The sequence below is a fragment of the Schistocerca nitens genome, chromosome 1 (assembly GCF_023898315.1).
Source record: "Schistocerca nitens isolate TAMUIC-IGC-003100 chromosome 1, iqSchNite1.1, whole genome shotgun sequence".
Lineage (NCBI taxonomy): Eukaryota > Metazoa > Arthropoda > Insecta > Orthoptera > Acrididae > Schistocerca > Schistocerca nitens.
The window spans coordinates 1,136,415,834-1,136,438,332 of record NC_064614.1 but is presented as its reverse complement, the minus strand read 5'-3'; the positions used below and the strand labels follow the sequence as shown (position 1 = coordinate 1,136,438,332).

The window sequence follows — 22,499 nt, the reverse complement described above, 5'->3', positions numbered from 1 at the left end:
TTCTGAATCTGCTTAGTGTATTCATCTCTTGGTCTCCCTCTACGATTTTTACCCTCCACGCTGCCCTCCAATACTAAATTGGTGATCGCTTGATGCCTCAGAACATGTCCTACCAACCGATCCCTTCTTCTGGTCAAGTTGTGCCACAAACTTCTCTTCTCCCCAATCCTATTCAATACTTCCTCATTAGTTATGTGATCTACCCATCTAATCTTCAGCATTCTTCTGTAGCACCACATTTCGAAAGCTTCTATTCTCTTCTTGCCCAAACTATTTATCGTCCATGTTTCACTTCCATACATGGCTACACTCCATACAAATACTTTCAGAAACGACTTCCTGACACTTAAATCTATACTCGATGTTAACAAATTTCTCTTCTTCAGAAACGCTTTCCTTGCCATTGCCAGTCTACATTTTTTATATCCTCTCTACTTCGACCATCATCAGTTATTTTGCTCCCCAAATAGCAAAACTCCTTTACTAATTTAAGTGTCTCATTTCCTAATCTAATTCCCTCGGCATCACCCGACTTAATTAGACTACATTCCATTATCCTTGTTTTGCTTTTGTTGATGTTCATCTTATATCCTCCTTTCAAGACACTGTCCATTCCATTCAACTGCTCTTCCAAGTCCTTTGCTGTCTCTGACAGAATTACAATGTCATCGGCGAACCTCAAAGTTTTTATTTCTTCTCCATGAATTTTAATACCTACTCTGAATTTTTCTTTTGTTTCCTTTACTGCTTGCTCAATATACCGATTGAACAACATTGGGGAGAGGCTACAACCCTGTCTTACTCCCTTCCCAACCACTGCTTCCCTTTCATGTCCCTCGACTCTTATAACTGCCATCTGGTTTCTGTACAAATTGTAAATAGCCTTTCGCTCTCTGTATTTTACCCCTGCCACCTTTAGAATTTGAAAGAGAGTATTCCAGTCAACATTGTCAAAAGCTTTCTCTAAGTCTACAAATGCTAGAAACGTAGGTTTGCCTTTCCTTAATCTTTCTTCTAAGATAAGTCGTAAGGTCAGTATTGCCTCACGTGTTCCAGTGTTTCTACGGAATCCAAACTGATCTTCCCTGAGGTTGGCTTCTACTAGTTTTTCCATTCGTCTGTAAAGAATTCGTGTTAGTATTTTGCAGCTGTGACTTATTAAACTGATAGTTCGGTAATTTTCACATCTGTCAACACCTGCTTTCTTTGGGATTGGAATTACCAGGTACACACATGCAAACTATCACTTACATGCTTTGCTGTGAAACATCGCAAAAATGGTGATGTAAATATTTTTACTTGACTATGAGAATAAATTCTCAAAACCTGTCTTGCTAAGCTTGAAAAAAATACATAACTGATGCTGTGTTTAAACCAAAAGCATTTGAGCAATGTGAAATGAACTAAGGTGTCAACCAGTGCTGCTAGTGGCCAAGCAACAAAACAACGAAATGTGGTTCAAATAATGCAGAAGTGTTAAGATGACCACAACAATCACAAAGCTGAGCATGCACAGCAGAGACAACTTGGAAATAATTGTGGTTGGACATGATATCTTTATTCAAAGACTGTAATTTGAACAAACCTAGTTACTCCCATCAGCCATCACGTTGAGTAGCACTTTGCAGTAGCAGGAAGTAAAGCATGAATTGTTTTGACTTTATCCGTTTACTGGTTCTGATCTGCTGCGTAGAGTGCCCTGGTGTCAAGAAACTTAACCAAGTAATGTTTGTAAATGCACTTGGCGGCCATTGTAATTTTGTGTGCATTATATCAGTTATTTTCTCCATGAACATTTTTTTGTGAAATGGGGAAATTGTTGATGTGTTAATACAAAATTGGGTGCAAATTAACATTGTGGACATAGGAAATTTGATGGGAATGGTAGTCATAAATTGCAGGAAAATGTTAATTCCGGGAACATAAAAGTTCAATGTTATATGGTTTTCTGGTGTTTGTGTCCCAGCACTTTTGTCGTGTGTTACTCTGCTGTGGGAGTAGGTCCGCTAGTATAAAAAACATGGTGAAAAGCGGCATAGCCACAGCCCTTAGGTTGGTACCATATTCTATCCTTGTCTCCGAATGAAGTATGTTCTAAAATAACTCACATCATGCCAACTCTGCATGTCAGTTTAGGAGTTAAACCCATATTTCTGTTTCAGAAGACTGATGATCAGATTGCCATAAAACCAATTCCTTCCAGGTGAATGCCAGTTTCTTATCTCACTGTTGACCAGTTCAAGACATTTTTTTCATCCCTAATTACATATATACTATTGAAACAAAAAATTCTTAATATCCGTTTCAGTACTTTTCCAGAGAAACAATTGAACTTATTGACCACACTGTCAGAGCAATTGGAATCCCTTTCCTCTATTTTGGATAGCAACCTAACTGTGTGCCTTCTGAGAGGTGGCAAGCAAATAGAAACAAAAAAGTTGTTGAAACTGGTAATTGGTAGTTAGTGATGTGAAAACATAGCATCTATTTTGGGTAAAATTAGAATCTTCTCTTTGTGATTAGACATGTTTAAATGTTTGTCTTATGACGAAATTGATCAGAAAAAGTTATTGGAGATACAGTACAACCCCACTTTTACTTTCCTGGAATTAATGTTTTCCTGACGTTCTCGACGTTTATCACTCCCGTCAAATTCCCTGTATCCACAATGTTAATTTGCACCTAATTTTGCATCAACATATTTACAGTTTTCCTAAAGTTTACACTTTATGAAAAAATAAAATGGCATTGGGCGTCAAGTAGTGTTTACAAATGTTACATGGGTAAATTTTTGAGACCAGGGTGCTGTACTCAGTGGATCTGAAATGAGTAAAAGATGGAACAATTCGTGCCATATCTCATGCCAGTGCCATCTCTACTTGGCCTGGGGGCTGATAGCTAGGTTCATTCAAAAGAAAAAACTAATAATAATAAAATCGTGACCAATCACAACCATTTCCAAACTGTCTCTACTGTGCATGTGCAGTTTCGTGATTGTTGTGACATCTTTGTTGAACCGTAGTTTGCCTGTTTCATCATTGGGCCACTTGCAGCATTAGTTGACATCTTCACTCACTTTCCGTGGCTCAAATATTTTTGGTTTAAACACAGTGCCAGTTATGTATTTTTTCATGCTGAACGAAACAGGTTTCAAGAATTTATTCCTGTCATAAAGTGCAGTATTTACGTATGTATTTAATGTGATTTTACACAAACAAACAGTGTGAGTGACAGTTTGCATATGTGTGGTTTTCTACATAACTGAGGACGCACATTACCTGATAACCTCAAAAAGATGACTGCAGTGCAAGAGACACAAAACAACACATATGCAAACACCACACGAAGTACTTATGCAAATATTTGCACCTTACAAAGAGAAAAAAATTCTAGAAGCATGTCATGCCAAGCATGAAAAAATGCATAATTGTTGTAGTGTTTCATTATTTACATAACGAATAAGAGCTGCAGGCTTTCCAGCAACATTGATTACCATCTATGAAACTGAGTCACATTTCTTCCAATTACATCAGCAGTTTTTACTATGTAATAAAACTTTATCAGAAGGTAAACAAGTCCCCGAGAAGTATTTTGATGCCTATTACATACATATATCAAAAGTAAAATGCAAGGGGATAGCCTATACGTAACTTTAACAGCTTAAAACATTATTTCCCACATTTTACATTTTCCCGTATTTTACGCCTTTTTTTGAAGTCCCCACAGGGTTTCGCTGTATAGTATTAATGAAAGAAAATAAATATTTTTTACTACCTGTTTCTTACAGTAAGAGCTCTTAGGGTGGAATGTTTGCTTTTGAAAAATCATCAGTTTTTTTTTGAAACGGGCTTTGCTTGTATCTGTCCGTTGGCTGTATTTCAGTTCTCTGCAAATAATTGTTGCTGTCGAGAAGCAGCATTTTCTCACTGGTGAACAGAATGCCCTCTGATTTGAAGTGTTTATTGACATTATCTTTCTCTCACTCATTTGGTTAGTTACAAAATCTGCAGAAAACTGATTTTGAATTTGTAGCATGTAAGCCCTGATTAGTATATTGGAGAGCCCTTTCGTGGGTATCATAGCCAGGCGACCTGTACTTGACAGCGCAACAGATGAAACTGGCAATGTACTTAGAGTATTTGTAAATAAAACTTAAAATAATGCTGTTCACACTTTACAGGAAGACTTTCAATTTGATCCAAGTATGATGACCAGTTGTGTTTTCTAGTCACTGTATTGTGAACACAACAGTGTGGCAGTAATCTGTGAGCATAAACAAACAAGAACTTTGGCAACCTGAGAGACAGGAGCAGTACAGAGGAGCAAGCTGCACTCTCTGCTTGCAGGGCTCTCATTTTAGACCTGTGTTTTTGTGTTTTTTCAAAACCAGAACTTATACATGGTCAAAGGGATTACTGATCGTGTCTGGTGCTGTGTGTCATACTCAAACCCTGTAATAGACCAAGATTAGTCTCTTCACTCATTTCAAATATTAAAAAATAATAATGAGGGAAGCAAAACAAAACAAAATGGGGTGCATGAAGGATTGGTAATGGTTTACCACTCAGTTGTTGGTTGAAGTTGGCAGCATTGTAACCAAGTTTGGACCGAAATATGTACTGCTATCTTATGCATCCGTTGTTCAAAATATTCCACACCTAAAGCTGCTGTGTTAAAGTGACCACATGATACCAACTTTAGCTAGCAGACAAACATTAGTGTTTCTTTGTTCTAAGATACAAAGTCCAAAGGCTGCATCATATGTTCCTGCTGCCATTGTATCAATATTATAAGAAGGAAAGTTGTACTCACCATATAGTGGAGATGCTGAGTCACTGCTAGACACAACTAAAAAGCTCTCACAACCAGTTTTCAGTCATTAAGGCCTTTGTCAACAACACACACACACACACACACACACACACACACACACACACACAACTGCAGTCTAAAGCTACTGAAACCACACTGCGAGCAGCCAGTGCTTGATGAAAGTGGCGACTGGGTGGGGAGGGAGAGGACAACAAAATGCTGCAGGTTAGGTTAGACTGAGGGCAGAGGAGAGGTTCCCGTAACCTACCTGACCTCAACCTCTCTTTAATCACTGTCCTCACCCATCCAGCACCTTTCCTACTGCCATTCCAGCACTACATAGCCGTCACCACACCCAATCTTTTTATTTCTCTCCTTTTCTGCTACTTCCCCCCTCCACACCTCTCCCATGCCCTCAGTCTAACCTGCAGCACTTCGCTGTCTACCCTCCCCCCCCCAGCCCTCCACCATACTATACCTCCCCCTCCTCACTCCAGCCTCCTCCTTACCCCACCCAGTCGCCACTCTCATAACTGCTGGTGCTGCTGCTCGCAGTATGGTTTCAGTTGCCCGAGACTGCAGTCTGTGTGTGTGTGTGTGTGTGTGTGTGTGTTGTTGTTGTTGTTGTTGTTGACAAAGGCTTTAACGATTGAAAGCTTTAATTGTTAGAGTCCTTTTGTTGTGCCTATCTGCGACTGCATCTCCGCTATATGGTGAGTAGCATCTTTCCTTCTCATAATATTGTTAAATTCCATGCTGGATTTTCCATTGTTTGATTATTGCCATTGTATGTTATAGGGATCATTCTACTGCCTACTGTTGACATGGCACCGGAATATAAGTAACGAATGCACTGGCATGTGATTGTGTTCATGCAATGCTGTGCTCTTTGTTGTGCCAGTGCATTCTTGTGCACATTCTTTTTCCAAACTGAGCTGTGCTAGATGTACAGTACTAATAATCAAAAATTTTCATTATTTGCATGCAAAAAATAAAGCTTTTTCAAACCATCCCTGATAAAATAGTTCATTTAAATACAATTTTGTTTGGAAAAGCATTTATTACATAAATTTTCATATTCATGTTTTGAGACAGAATTCACATGCTTATTCATATTTGCCACAAATGCAAGTTTTTCTGGTCAGTACTGGTGTTTACTGATGTCACTGTAACCTTGACCAACTTGGAAAGCTAGGTAACATGCTGTGGTTGAATTTATGCGTAAGTAAAGAACAGTGTTTCATTTTAGTTGTTGAGAACAATATTCTGATATTATTATAACAATAATGGAAAGTCCTGGTGAAAAAATATATAAAATAAAGAAAGGCAATCACTTATCTATAGAGGACTGGTGTGGATACACACAAACATGTAACAGAAAACAGTTAATTCTAACTTCACAGTTCCTTCTCTTTTTCTAGTAAGACTACAATGAACGACACATACCCAAATGTACATGCTTGCGGTAGCGAGTCTCACCACTACTTCAAGTGTGTATATTTGGATGTCTGTGGTTGTGTGTGTGAATATGTGAATTCTTACTAGAAAAACAGCAAGAACTTCATAGCTAGTGTTAAGTGTTTTCTGCCATGTATTTCTGTGTGCCACGCAGCAGAGCTGTATAGGTAAGTGATTGACCTTCCATTGTTTTACATATTTTTCTGTTACAATTTAATTCTTTTGGTGATCACAGTGAATATTTCACGTAAACTGGAATGGAAATAACTTGTGTTACTGTAGTTCTCCATTTCCTCATTATTATTTTTTCTTTCTTTCTTTTAGAATTGTGTATGTAGTCCATATTATTAGTGTAACTTGCTTTATTTGCATGAGGCACGATTTTACAATCTTATTCAAGGCATTTTCAGAGCCATCCACAATTTTTCCCATGTTTTCTATTCTTGTTATTTTTTGATTGATGTCATTTGGTCATTATATTCTCATTGCATTCATAATCTATTTTTATACACATTCTGTTCATAACAATCACCTCACTCATGTGTTAGCTTTTATAACCATTAATATCACTGGGTAGAGGGCATTGAAGTTTGTAGAAAGTCTTAGGTTTTAGAAATGTATTGGTATCTAGATGCGTATGTCAGCATGAGTCTTTCACAAAGAAATGGTTAATGACTTGTAAACTGACTGAGGGATCACTTTTCTCTGTGTGTAAAGCTTTTGTTCAGACAGTATATTTACAATATCCTACTTCAGATTGTTGAACATTTTTTTATGAATTTCTCACAAGACATATATCAAGTATGACATTTGAATCTCATTGTCACAACAGTGCAGCTGAAACAATTCAGAATTCATAACTAGTGAATAACAAACATGAAGTAGTGCAATATATATCATTGTTGTGGCTTACTTTACAGTGACTTCTTGTTAACTGGGACTCTAAAAGTAATTGAATTGATGTGCTTCAATGTGTACCATTTGGTTATGATTTTTTTCTGTCAGTTATTAAATAAATGGCAAATTTTCAGTTTCAACTTAACGTTTCAGAATGTATAATTTCAATGACAACATTATGAATTTATTTAGGTGTTGTCAATGTTAAATGTGAAAAACAGTTACCATTTCACATTGAGGAAGACATCCACGGACTTTTCTGTTTTTCTGCCCAAAGTAATAGTCTTGGTTAAATAATCCACATGAATATTGTCCATAACCTGAAGCTTTAAAATTTTGGTTTAGAAGACAAATTTTTAATTTTGGGGAAAGAACTGGGAATTAGTTTCTGGGTATGCACTGTTCTCCTCTCTCTCTCTCTCTCTCTCTCTCTCTCTCTCTCTCTCTCTCATACCTGTAATGCTACTATAGGAACAGTGTACTTGCCTGCTGTTTTAATGTACCTTTATAAAGATTTTTCAAGATAAGAAATGTGTGTGGAAAGTTTGAAATGATAGGAAGGAATTGTAATAAGTTTGCAGTTATCTATAAACATGTATACACTAATGAACAAAGTGGCAGCAGCCACTAGGAATTTGAAAGAACTAAAGACAGTTAAAGTAAAACTCCTTTTTAATGAATTTCTGGGGACCCAGATACTTTTCCCTTAAATAGGGATTTTCGTAAGTGGGGGTTTTGGCAGAGTGCATGAAATGAGTGACGCAGAATAATAAGTCAAGCGTATTTAGGTGATACAAGTGCTGTTTAATTACAAAATTAGCAATCTCCTCTACTACAAATTTAAATGCAGTAAATATATTATTATTACACTTTGCACAGAACACGTCCTTGCCTTAAAGAAACGGTAGTCTTGTTTATTTTGTCCTTCCAGATATTGTAGTGGAAAAAGTTGTTGCTCTAGCTGGTTGATATTAGTTAGAATTGATTCATCTACATTAAAGAGGAAAATAAATTCCTGACAGTATCAGTTCCTTGCACAGCAGCAGCAGCAGCAAAACTTGATGCAACACTCTCTTTTTTCCATCAGTGTCATTGCCAGCTCCTACCTGTATTCCTTCACAAGCATTTCACATTCTTAAATCTTGGGTGTGGAAGTTAGGCTGTCATCATCACAACAAACAGTGTCCTGGAATGTCACATTTTCAGAAATATCACTTTTGCTACTCCATTCCTCTTCAGGCACAATGTTGTCTTCAACATCAAATGATGCATCACAGACAGCCTTTGTGAAACAGTTTAACACAGTGTGCTGTGTTATTGAATTCCATGCAGCAGCAAACTTTCACATAGCATGTTCAGTGTTAATGTAATTGACTCGTACACTACAGCTACTCTGTACTTGGATTTAACAGAGTTTATTATGCACTTGTCCAGAGGCTGCAGATGAATTCTGCAGCTTGAAGGAAGAAACACAACATTTGCATTCATCTGAAATTATGGCTCTTTAGGATGTACAGGGTATAGGTCATTGATTAGCACAATTATCCTTCCTGCTGCACCAGTCTTGGCATCTAAACACCCCAAAAAAGTCTTAAAGATTGCTGACATCTCCAGGGATTGCTGTTGTACTCATAAGTACAAAGTAGCATTTTTATGTTTTGGAAACATTTGGAGTTAGTAGTCGTGGCAACTTTTCACTTCCATCACTATTTATGCACAATAGCTTTTTTTATCAACTTGGCATTTCTCTCCCTTAACATGATATAATTTTGCAGGAAGTAAATTATTAAAGATGCTATTTTCATCAACACTGAAAATACAACTAGGCTCATAACCATGTATCAGTTGTAGCAAAGTAATGTTTTTGAAATAGTTCACACTTTGTGTGAGCAGAGACTCACTTTCTCAACTTGTCTTTTGAAATGACAGAGATTGTTGTTTTTTAAAAAAAAACAGTTCAACCAGCCATTCGATACACTGAAGTTTTCTGTGCCAATCTTCAGAGTGATTTCATAAGCCTTCTCTTGTCTTTTATAGGAATTCTTCCACTTCTGAGCCCTTGAAGCTGCTTAAAATAATATTTTCCACATCATTAAACATAGACATATGAATGTTCTTTTTTGGATCTGCAGGAATCTTTAACTTCAGCATTTGACATGCCCTATCTTTAAATGTTAGGCATATGTAGGTGGCACTAAATCAGGGCTTCACAACATACGTGCTCCCGGAGCAAGCTGCGAGCAGCAAGGCGCGAGCACGGAGCAGCGCGAGCACGCTACCCCCCACTACCGGACCAGAGCGGAGAGTGGGGAGAGTCACGTGGGGCACACAACAATTGCCGCCAGTCAATGTGAATCCGCGGCCACCTGCAGGGATATCACTCACGAATTATTACTGCGACAAATGAAACAAATAAAGGAGAATGTACACGTGCCACATAATTTTATTAGCTTAGTGTATGCCTCTACCATCTGTAGACACTGAAACTAAAGAATTCCACGACAATCCTATATTTTCAACACTTTCTTCAACACTACTTAAAATATCACATCCGGTTGTAGTGTTCTTCATGGCTACTACATCGAGGAGCTCCTCCCTCACCTGAAGATCTCTGTTAACACCTCTAATAAATATGGCAAGCTGCGCTGTTCCAGTGATATCAACACTTTCGTCCAGAGCTAGAGAATACGCCATAAAATCTTAACAGATATTTGCAAGCTGGCTCTGGACGTCGTCTGCCATGTCCTGTATGCGACGCATAATGGTCATGTTAGATAATGGCACAATCCGAAACTGTTCAACTTGAGATGGACACAAATGTTCCGCTGCAACTACCAAACATTCTTTTATTAAATCGCCATCAGTTAAGGGGCGCAGGGATTTTGCTAAAAGCAAAGCAATTTTGTAACCCACTCTGAAAGCTGCCTCAGTTTATTTTTCTTTGTCGTCCAGATCTTCTTCGGATAGCTTCCTTTTATGTTTAATAACTTCCTGTGCACGATCTGGTCAATCACATTTTCCACGTCCGTAGTCTTTCGCGTGGTACGACATATAATGTCGCTGCAAATTAAATTTCGTAAAAGAATTCAGCGTTTTGTGACATACTAAACATTTTGCAACACCATCTTTTTCAGTAAACAGATACAATTCCTCCCAGTGGGGGTTGAACTGCGAAAGCATGGTTGGGGTTACACAACGGTGACTTCACATGATTCTTAACCAGCGAAGTGACTGTTAAGAGGTGATCGTAGTACTTTAAACGTTACACAGTCGCCGCGAATTCAATAGGCACGCTGCGCCCCTATTCAAACGTGCGCGTGCATTTCCCCTCCCTCCGTACTCCGCGACCTTGCAGCTGCTCGCGAGCACGTGCCTGAGCAGATGCGAGTACTCGCGCTCAAAACCGGCCAGTTGTTAAGCCCTGCACTAAATCATATTTCTTCACCATGTTGGAAAGATTCATCTTAAGATTGTCATCATCAGTTTTTGCTGAACTATAAACTTTGTATGTTGCAGGCAATAACTCCACAAAAGTCTGATACTTTCTACACTTCAGTAACCAAACAACTATACTTTCCACACTTCGTACTTGTAGATCAGTGACTATAACATCAGGATATGTTGGATAGAAATTGATTTCCAATTCTTTCAAAGCATCTGTTTCTATTGCTACAAGGAAAGTCAAGTTATTGACTATGTGCTTGGCACACATTGACCTGTTGAACTGATTACCATTTACGACATCACAGGACAAAAATTACGATCAGCATGGGGTGGAAAGAAATCGGAATCTCAGTAAAACATATTAGAAGTTACATAAAAACTAGATTTCAATTTGCAAACTGTTTCATATTTACACCTTAAAAGTGAATGTTTACTTAAAGCAGGGTTAGTTAAAAGCCGGGAGAAGCAACATTGTTCTTAAGGGAATTTTGCCAGGACTGTTGGAAATATTCGTTACAAGTGAGATTTCCTTAAATGCGAGTTCGTTAATTAGGGGTAGTCTGTAATCTTGAATTTGTGTGACACCAAGATTTTTTTCATTACAAACAAGAGGTAAGGAAAAAGCACCCTTTAAGTATCACAAAGAAAATAAAATTATTCCACACCTCTTGTCAGGAACAATCCATGATATTCATAATAAGAGTCAAGTAAAAATGAAATATAAATTATCAAATTTGAAGTTTTGTTTTCTGTAGTGATATGTGGAGGCTGATTAAACAGGGTGTATACGACCCAGGAGATCCGGGAAAAACCCAGGAATTTTTTCATCCAGGAGAAAACCGGGAAAAACGTGAGAATTTTTTTAGAATTCCAGGAATTTTTCATTGTTTTAGTTTCTGTTAGTTTTATGTAATTTTGACTGATAAGAACCATTACTATAACAATGGTGCTGCAGAATATTACTGCAGCAATAAAACATGAAAGAGAGTAAAAAGACTAAAATAAAACTTAAGTTATTGATTGGCGACTCCATAGTGTCCTGTGCACTACGACCAGATAATGGGTATACTTGAAAGGAGAGACAGCATTGGTCGTATATTTTTGTTTATTATCGCAAAATCGATTTTCGGTCACTTAGTGACCATCTTCAGTGCTGTAATATATAACTTAAATTAGTAAGCACTGGTGTGATCGCCGTAAGCTTATTGACACCAGTGCTTACTAATTTAAGTTATATATTGCAGCACTGAAGATGGTCACTAAGTGACTGAAAATCGATTTTGCGATAATAAACAAAAATATACGACCAATGCTGTCTCTCCTTTCAAGTATATAAAACTTAAGTTGCAAATGAAATGTGTCATATACAACAACAAAACACAGTGCTCATACAAGTGTCTGCCAGCACCAAAATGTGTCAAAGGCTTCAGGAAGACTGTGGAATGCTGCAGAACAACAAATTGCCTCCAATGAGCGTGATGTCACAACTGTTTACATTAGATTCATTTGAGCAGTAGTGAGCAGGCCATGCACATGCACAGTTCAGTCATTATGTGTAGTATCTTCTTCCGCTTCTGCCTATAGAAATGTAGCTGTTAGCTGTATAAGCAATAGCAGCAAGCGGCCAGATGCTATCCGGAAAAATTTTGCTGGTGCGCCCAAGCTACCAGCTTTATCTTCATGCATGTGCAACAGGCTCGGATCTAAGGGGCATAGGCAAACCGTGGTATTGGCTCCGGGCAGCAATTCGGGGAGGGTAGGGGGAGGGGGGGGGGGTTGACCCTTGTTTCGCAAAGCGCCTAGCATCCCGTGCACATTGGTCTATTGTTTATTCATATGATTTTGAAACACATCTGTGTTAGTTTTTGAACACATTGTAAGTGGATTTCTGAATAAATCATAAATTGTTTTTTGAATGCGTACACAGTGTACGTGATGTCTTTGCCAGGGGAATCCCCGTCGCATTTAGAAATAAACTGTCCTGCAGATAAAAGGCGACAGGGCTATATGAGCGGAGCAGAATAAAGCTGAACGGCTGAGTGCCGATCGCTGTTTATATGGATTCGGTAGTCTCCACTTGCCCTGTATTTACGTTTAGTGATGTTACTGTTTCCTCATTGTTTATTGCTATCATGTCAAATGGAAACAAAACATTTCTGTGGCTGGGGGCTATCAAGTGAATTAAAATACATTCACATAATTATGGAAGGGAGGGCTAAAATAAGTTATTAGTTTCAGTTTTTATTATATTTCCATCTTTCTCACAATCGAACATTAATCACCTTGCAGAACAATGAAGTTATTTTTGTCAGTTTGGTACAAAAATTTGACTTTTATTAATCTTTTCTGCAGAGACAGCCCATTTATTTGAAACGAAGTGTTTAATTCCATGCCGTTGGCTAGTTTCAACTGTTAGCAAATTTCAAGTGCACGTTTTCATCTTCTAGCATGTATGGCATTATGCCATAATAAAGAACCAAACACGATAATACTGATACTCTGAGAAAATTTACATGCAAATCTGGACATACAAATCTGCACTTTAGGCCGAATTATGCATTTTAGTATGTTTCACGGAATTCCGATGCTCTTGGAGTATCCTCTGATGTCTTGTTTCTCTTGTGATATAAAATATTTTACACGTATGAACATACGGGCTCCCCCCGTCATTGTAGCTGCACAAGCACGGTGGCGCCTGTTATCTGGCACTCTGTGGCAACTGCTGAAAAGAACGTAATTCTAACAGTTGTGGGAAAATATTGCAAATGGTGGTTGGAAAAGCGTTACTTTAAAAGTAAATTTCCTCTTATGCAAGATGAACTATGTGCGAGAATGTACGATGAATTTCTTAAATCACACAGAGTCTGACTCTCATTTAAAAATCAACTCTTTGTGAAGAATTTCAAGCCCAGAGGATCAGACATTTACGTTGTTATTAAAAATTTTACTGGCCCATTTGTGTGATATGTCTTAAAATGTAACACGTGGAAAAACAGATCAACATTATATGTGAAAACTTAGATTTTCTTGCAGCTTATTAATCTTTGAGACCAATATTATATGTGAAAGCTTTGCTTTTCTTGTAACACCATGTATATTAATTTAATCCATTGACGTTTCCTATTTGTGTGGTCACATTACTGAACAATAATGTTGCTATTGGCTGACTACATCATGTGTCCAATGCTATGAATATCCGCCGTCATTGGCTGGCGAGATCACATGACATGAACTATGACTGGCTGCACATCCTAATCTCGATTTCAATGCTTTGGAAAGTAACATGAGGTGTTTCATGGAATTTGAATTTATACTTTCGTCATACGAAAATATGCAGCCTACTTGTTGCTGCACATCACAGATCTTTCGAAAAAGTGTTTTTTCACCCATAAGTTTTGTTTTGTAAAGTGCCGGGATATTCTACACCAGTGTAGAAAACCATAACGATTCAATGGTTAATACGTTTTACATTTCTGAGGAAAAGTATACTGTCACTTAACACTGAAAAAGTGTATTTTCACCCAGGAAAAAGGATATTTTTAACTGGGAAATCTGGGAAAAATCCGGGAATTTTTTTCCTTGTCCTGTTAAAGGAAAGCTGTAATGAGTAAGGACGTGTGTGCTGTAAATGTTGTGCATGGGTACAAAAGAATAAGTTTAGTACATTACATTATGACACTTTTAACGCATCCATGGTGGATGGCTTTGTCTTTATGAAATAAATCTGAATGGTGGTTGCCTTTAAATTCCTGAATACTAGCCTTTCCTTCTTTTTTTTATTATTGCATGTCTTTAATAATAACTCTTTACCATCACTCTTTGAGTAATATAATATGTTGATTATTTTAGTGAGAATTGCAAACTAATTGTGATACTAAAAATATAAGTCACAGTCTCCCTCAGACACTGTTGTCATGCTCCTCCCCCCTCCCCCTCTCACCTAAATTAAGGCAAACATTGTAATATTTTTCTGCCCTTAACCCTGGTAATACCAGAGAGGGATACTGTATGCCAACTATTTGTAAATTATGTAATTTAATCATGTAAATTAGATTTTAGAGTTTGTTTTTAATGAATTCTTCTACCAAATTGTACAGTTGCTTCAAATTTTTTCAGTTAAACTTATTGCAAACATTTCGTTCTTTCCTCCTGAGTAATAGATGCAACTTCACAACAAATATCATCTGCACTACTAAATAAATATGAGTCATCGCTTAACATTGTTACCAAAAGTCTCAACGTTTCTGACTGATTTGCTTCACATTGTTATGCAGTATGCTAATAAACATTTGGACAGACATAAGCTATTTATGCAAGTGAAAAGTTGGTATCAAAAATCTTGAAAAGTTCTTCACTGACTTCAAATTTTTACATGATGCTCTTATAAACACAGATAGATATGGCCTGTATATTTTCTTAATCAACAGTGCACAGGATTTCTGTTGAAAATCGACTATGAGAAATAAAATGCTGTGCTGTGAAAATGTGTGGTTTTGTTTTCTTTCTTGCATTCAGTTTAACTGCAATAGCAACCCATTTAATCAATTAAACAAATTGTTTCTCTTGTATATATTTTTTATTCTTATCTAAGTTTAAACAAAAATGGTATACAGAACTATCTGCTTTTTTGTTTTCTTCTTCACAGTCAGTTTTAACGGAACATAGGAGAGCTATACTTATGGCTTATCGGCTTATGATCAGAATGCTACTATATACTCTGAATTGTCTGAACTTGGTAACCTGTTTGGCAATTAAAACTATGCTGAATACTGTCATTGAAGCTACTGTCCTCACACGTCCAGCAGCAAGATAGATCTTTCATAGCCCATACACCAATGATCCCAAACAATGTATCCATTCATTTTAAGCGACTTCAATTCCTAACCATTGTTTCAGTGGCAATAACAGTCAAAAAGGCTTGAGGTTGGAGACAGTGGAAGGAGGAGATGGACAAGGAGAGAGGGAAGGAGGCAATGTGTTGTATAAATGTAAATCTCAAATTTCTGTTGCCTTGAAATAGAATCAGTTTTGACTTAGGAAATTTTGTGGATCAAGTTAAGTTCAGCAGCAGTCATCAGTTCACAGCCTAGTGGCATTAAAAAACAAGTTTCCTTTTGTGCAAATATGAGTTAAAAAAAGTAAATATTGAAGAAATTGTTATTAACATAAAAAATTAACGTAAATGTGTGAATATACCACTGTCACACCCCGAAACTCGAATTGTTTTAAGTTATGCGATTATCGACTGTGAAGTAATGAGTGCACAAGTAATAACTGACCTCATAACAATTCTTGGACACAACTGGTAATTGATATGATTAATTTAAGGCATTTTATAGACACTGGCAGTATAAGAAGGGGAAATTCAAAATATTTGCAGTTGAATATTAAGTACATGAAGTTCGAGAGCAGCCAGTAGTGACCGAAAACCTCTTACAAAAATACTCTCTATATAGACTTGAATACAAACAGCTTCACAATTCTCTTTAAATTGTTAACTACAAAACAAGTGCATGAAATGCTATGCCAACTGCATAGTCATTTATTAATAAGATCAGCAGTACTCATATTTAAGTCATTTTGTTACTACCAAGTGTGGCTCAGTGGTAGTGTCCTGGAACACAGTCACAGGATCACTTCTTCTACCCCACATCACTGCGGAATATTTTTTCCTCTTGCCACTTTTCTTGATTTTGACAGTGTTTGTTAAAGTGCAAAATGCTGAGGTGTTCAAGTTTAGAGCACAGAGTAAAAATAAATTGTGGCAAAATATAGTATTTGACTTGCACAATACAATACAGCTGCCAGTGCTTTGGAGGAAGAGCCTATAACTGTTGAACTATTTGTTAGATGAGTCTATGAAGAAATACCCACACGAGACAGAAAATAAAGCTAACTGGAGTTGCAACACAATGAGGGATTTGCATACAAATGGTTACAAAACTGGAATAAATGCACAAAGTGTCAGTTTGAAAACATTATTTTCTTTTCATGTCTTTTATTTCCAGTTCTTTAATTTCTGTATCTACTTTCAGTGCTACCATTCTTATTATATTTTCCTCAATTAATACTGTACTTTTTTATGTTTGCACTCTATGCTCTGTAATCTTCTTTCATAAAATTTGTATTTCACATCAAAACAATTTTTTGTTTTTTCATGTTTGGGATGCAATTCTAACACTGTAGATGCCATGACAGAATCCTGGTTTGTGTACTGCATATCTGCTGGTAATTAGAGGTTATTTGTAGTTCAAAATACAAAATGTACTGCTGTCACTTAATTTCGCTATTGTCTTACCAGCTCATTGTAAACACTGTCATCTTTCACTGTCATCACCAAGGAGAAAAATATTTTGAATGAGTTGAAGCTACAGTCATCTACTCATTTACTGGTGTGAATGAGCTATAACCTTTGGTGTTATTTAAATTGGTGTTAAAACAAGAAATGGACAAGAATGTAATGAATAACAGAAACTACCTTTCAAGCAGCAAATTCGTTTCAAAAACTTTATCAGATTGTACTAAAATGTAACTTTGGAATGAAAATCTGCATTGTCATTGTAGTGTTTGGAAATGGAAATCAGTAGTTTCTTCAGGCCCAAAATTAGCATTTGCCCATTTTGCAGTAACAGTAGGCCTGATGAAATTACCACTTTCAATTTTTTGCAGTTCAACCTTGAAAAGTTATGACAAATGTTTTGCTACAGTTTTTGCGGTACATGTAATTACATAGATGCATCTTAAAATTACAAACTGTCATGCATGAATGTTTTCTTGGTTCTTCCCTTAATAGTGTCTTAACACATTTTCAAATATACCCAAGAATTTGTCCATATATTGTGTGAATTAGCCAGCAGTAGCTTCTTTCCATGCCTCTCCTTTGCTGTGTATTTACAATGTAGTATTGATACCTGCATTTGAAGCGCGATAATTGTGTCAATAGTAGATTATAGCAACGTTTTGTGCTAATTTAGAACAATTCTGAACCTCGTTCAGTGAATCCTTGTTAAATGTTATACAATAAAGTGGAGCCCTAAACAGAATTATATTTCTGAACTAAGGTTAAAATTGACCTCCAGTCAACGACGTTTCTTTTATAGAGTCATTCCTTATTGTGCTGTTGTCAAGGAAGAAGTTTCATTTAAAAAATGTGTGTTTTTGATGATGATGTGAGAAAGTAATAAAATTGAGAGTTAGTTGACCTTTTCTAGAATTTGGATCTGAGATTTTAAAATGTATAACGTAGTTTCATTCTAGAGTCATGAGCGTGTACTAAGAAACAACAAAGATGAAGTCTGTGTCTCGTTATGAATTTAAGTAAGTGTTTCAACTTGCGTAGTGTGACATTTGAACTTTTTTGTTCTGAAAGCCTCATGCTAATATTTATTCCCTCTCCAAGTATGACTTTTAACAATGTGCATTTCATGTATGACTATAGACCAATGTATTAAAAAAAAGGGTTCCTCTTTCAAGTAGTTCAGATAAGATTTAATTAAAATTGCATTCCAGTTTCGACATGGATTCTAGAGAAAAACATAGAACTAACAGGGTGAAAGTAAGCTAGTTCAGTAGCTTCATATATTTAAATTTAACTCTTTTTGAACACATGACCTTTGTAGAAAGTATAGAGATTTAATTTGTGTCCTAGTGCCAGGCAGTGCAGGGTATGTGCTTCACAAACTGATGTAATTTGATTATGGTAACATTTGCCCATAGCTCAATGTATCTAATGACAACCAAAATATTTCAGACAATGGAAAATCCAGAATGGAATGTAACAATATAATGAAAATGATAGTAGCTTCTCACGATATAGCAGAGATGCTGAGCCACCGAAAGCACAACAGAAAGACTGTCAGAAAGTTAGCTTTCGGCCAACAATGCCTTTGTCAAATGTAGACAGCATACACAGCTGGCTCTAGCTGCAGAGACTGTGGCTGTGTGTGTGTTTATTCATCTACTTTTGACAAAGGCCTTGTTGGCAGAAAGCTAACTTTAAGTCTGTCTTTCTGTTGTGGCTTTCTTTGACCCAGCATCTGCACTATATGTTGAGTAGCAAGTTTCCTTTTCTTATATTGTAATCAAAATATTTAGTAGATTTATCTGAGTAGGCCACAAATTTTTGACACAGTTCGCAGTTGTTAGTAGCTTTGGTGTTACAGCCAACACATTTTCCATAAGAGAGTGCTCTATCACATAGCACAGTTAGAAATAGTCCCTTCTGTAACAGTAACAGTAATAGTGATTTCTTTTATCATAAATGAGGGTGCTGGTGCAGTAATAATACACTACCTTCTATGGCCAACCAGGTTTAGGTTTTCTGTGATTTCTCTAAGTCACTTTGGTGGTAGCAAGGATGGTACCTCAGGTGTGGCTGAATTCCTTCTCCATTTTTTCCCATTCCAAGCTTGTGCTTCTTCTCTATTGATCTTGTCATTGATGTGATGTTAAAGCCTAATCTTCCTTCGTACTTCTATCGTAAATTCACTTTCAAGAACAGATACTAGTGTTGTGGTCATTGGTGTTCAGCATTAAAAATTCTGTTGTTAGCAAAAATCTATTTCATGAGATGAATGCAGAGCTTTCTGTGACAGTCATTTTGAATAGGAGGGTATACATTTCCAGTGTTATCCCAAATTCAGACTTACTGTGGGTGCAGGTGGCAAAAGTGGGTGTGGTGTAATCCTTGATCTGATCTGATAACTGTGATGCTACTCTGTATGTTTTGTGTAAAATATATTTTTTTTTATGATGCGGGTCACTACAAATCTGTAAGTGAAATTGTTGGCTTTTTATGACTGAAAACAGTGATTCACCTTTTGCTGTGGTCAGTCATCATCAGTTATCTTAATCCTAGGAAGGATGATTAATTAAATAATACAAAATCCATTTTAACTCAGTTTTGCCATGTTTGTGGGAATAAAGCCATGGGTTAGTAAGTAGTGTAGTTATCATTTTGGAGTAAATTCTGTAAATTCATTGATGTAAATACAAATTTATATGTTTCTGGGTATGAATTCACAATTGGTTTCATGAAGTGGTTCATGAGGTTACGTAGATAGGGAGTAAATCAGATAAAAATTGTATGGTTGTGACAATTCTTTGCAGAATTCAATCTGGACATTTTTTTCCCCTTTAGAGTATTATATCATGGAAAATGCGTCTTTCAGCCAGTATTGTGATGACAAAAGTGAAGTATGTCTCGAATTCATTCTTAATGCTATGCCCTTGGATTCATTAAGCAAATCAGAAAATAGTATGAAATATGTATTGACAGAAGGAAATAAGATCCATTACCAATGCCTGTATCCTTAGGATGCCGTCACTATCCATATTACTTCAACATGCATAAACTGTAATTGCATGCCATTGTTGTTGCTATTCTTGGAAATCAGTTCTGTTGTATTTCATCATGTAATAGTGTCCCTCCTCCCCTCAGTGTTTCATTTGTTGCTAGAGCCTGAGTTACATTATTTAACCCAGCGACGTCTCCTTAATGCATGACACAGTTCTTTTAAGAAGATAATCGTTGCTTTTCTTTCCATTTTTATCGCCATGATGATGCTGTTCCACCCCTCTCTTCCCCCTTCTATCAAATTTCTGTCATATACATTGAAGTACTGGCACTTAATGCTGTCTACAATTTTTGATTGTGTGTAGTTTTAATATAGCATTATAATACTCTGTTTATTCCATGAATTTATCACCATTTGAATAGTGTATTGTAGTTTACTTTGATGTGAAAATTGTGAAACTATTCTGTATAATATTAGAGAGAACTTTTTCTAATAATGGATAGACATTGAGGAACTGTTTGACCAGTAAGTTCTAATATCATGCTCATTGTATTCTCATTAAGTCACCATTTTTTATTGTAAATTGTCATTGTAAAATTAGAAAGCAATTAGTAGTATTGTAATATAGTTTATAATCAGCCACTGGTCCTGCACTTTCACATCTTCAGTTGAGATTTTAAAAATCTACATTATCTTATGGCAATTAAAAACATGCTAAATGCTGCAGATAATATTGAAATTGAAAGCATATGCTTTTGTTATATATAACTTTAACTAAGAAACTATGGGTTGTGATGGATGGGGCTGTTGTGAATAGACCACTCTGTCTGAAACATGTGAGAAAGCAAGGCCATTGCTCTAAAGCCTTGTGATGCCATCTTCAGGCTGAAACATTCGTTTCTTTCTCTTTGTTTGCAGGAAGCGTAGGGATCCCAACTGAGCCCCAAGGTATGTTAACTTCGTAAATATTTTCAATTGTGCTACATATTAGTCCAGAATATGGGCTTGTATGAAGGCTTGGTAGGCAGTCAGTGAGGTCTGTAATTTTGTTTGACAGTTGTCAGAATCAGTTTTTTTTATCTCAATACAGTAAAGTATTTGACAACACACAGCCAAAAATTTTAGTATCCAAACTAATACATAAATTGTATGATCGTGCTTGTATGCGTATGTGAGGACTCCCAGATACTGGAATTTCTCAGTAGCTTTTGTTTTATTTTGGTTCTTTTTGAATTATCGGTTGTTCCTCCCAAGCCTTCTTCTTCAATCATTTATCTTCTTAAGTGAACAGAGAGAAAGACATTTCAGAAGGTCCCTCATTTTGGAATAAACTTAGATAAAAGTTACTGAATAGTTAAAGTTGTGAGCTCAGACTTGTATTATTGCTTGATTATTTGCATGCTAACTTTTAATTTGTGCAGAGTTAACTTCATACAAAGTAAGTTTCGGTACTAATAATTGAAAGAGGTGTTACTGTAGAAGATAGTTTCTCCAGTCCCGGTCTCTCCTCCCAGTTTGAAATTGAGTGTGATCGAGGTTTCACTGTACATATTGTTATGCATCCCTCAAAATCACTCTGCTAATGTAACACTTTATCTGCTTCCACAGATGAGCATGATGAACACCTAAAAATTGAAGAACTCCACAAAAGACGAAATTTTCTTGCGTCTTTCTGCAAGCTTATTGTATATAATATAATGCCCACAAAAGTAGCTGCTGATGTATTCAAACATTATGTCAAGGTAAGAAATAGTTTGTTAATTCAGGAGATAAATCAATTTGTAGCGGCAAATACTGTCATCGAGATGTGCTTCTTTGGCTTCTATTAGCTGCTTGCTAAATGGAAAACAATTTTTAAATTGCACTTAAGGTTCTTACATTATGGAATACAGCATGGGGCACAAAATGTTTATGGATTTTATACAAAAGTTTCTTTCAACATATGACTGAACTTAATGCTGCAAGTTGACATCTTACTGTCGTAGTGTAAGTCTATTCTTTTATTCACAGTCCTGCACCTCCCTCACCTGCCCTCCCCTTCCTCTTTTTACTAAGACTTCCCTTTTACTTTTCTACAATTTATTCCAACTGTGTTACACCTTTCAACTAGCTGATCTACATCAAATGCATCTGTCTGTGCCCCGTTATCTAGTATTTGTTCTTATTTTTCTGTCTCTCCAGCCACTTCTAAATTTCTTTCCACGGGGGTTTCCCTCTTGTAAGTTCTCATACTGCACACCTTCAGCCCCATATTTCTTGAAAGAAACTGTTATCAGCATTACCGTCAGTTTAAATGTCTGTGCCGATACTCTTCAGACTGTGGTACACACAAGTTTTAGTGCCATTCAGAACTTGAGTACTGTATCACACATCCAGTTTATCAGGCTGTTGCTTGTCTCAAAAGTAAAACATTCAGTAGATAAATGGTATATTTCTATTCCTCAAAGTTTTAGTATCAGCTATATGCAAGCAATGCAGCTTCTTTCTTGTTGAGGTAGGAGGTTTCAGGTTGGGATAACTGCACAAGTAGATGGTGATTTTCAACAACAGAATATTTATTTTGTGCAATACAGTGAGTATGGTGGGGTTTGT

At 36.6% G+C, this 22,499-nt stretch overlaps 1 protein-coding gene across 2 annotated transcripts in view; it reads left to right on the top strand.

Annotated features, from left to right (window-relative positions):
- The window catches only part of LOC126199530 (cohesin subunit SA-1), a 149,891-nt gene that overhangs the window by 89,677 nt on the left and 37,715 nt on the right, over nt 1-22,499 (top strand). The window contains exons 17-18 of one of the 2 annotated variants that reach the window (XM_049936454.1): nt 20,826-20,855; nt 21,516-21,649. In XM_049936454.1, the coding sequence (XP_049792411.1) occupies nt 20,826-20,855; nt 21,516-21,649 (164 nt within the window). The remainder of the gene's footprint in view (nt 1-20,825; nt 20,856-21,515; nt 21,650-22,499) is intronic. The other variant, XM_049936461.1, reaches the window with a different exon arrangement.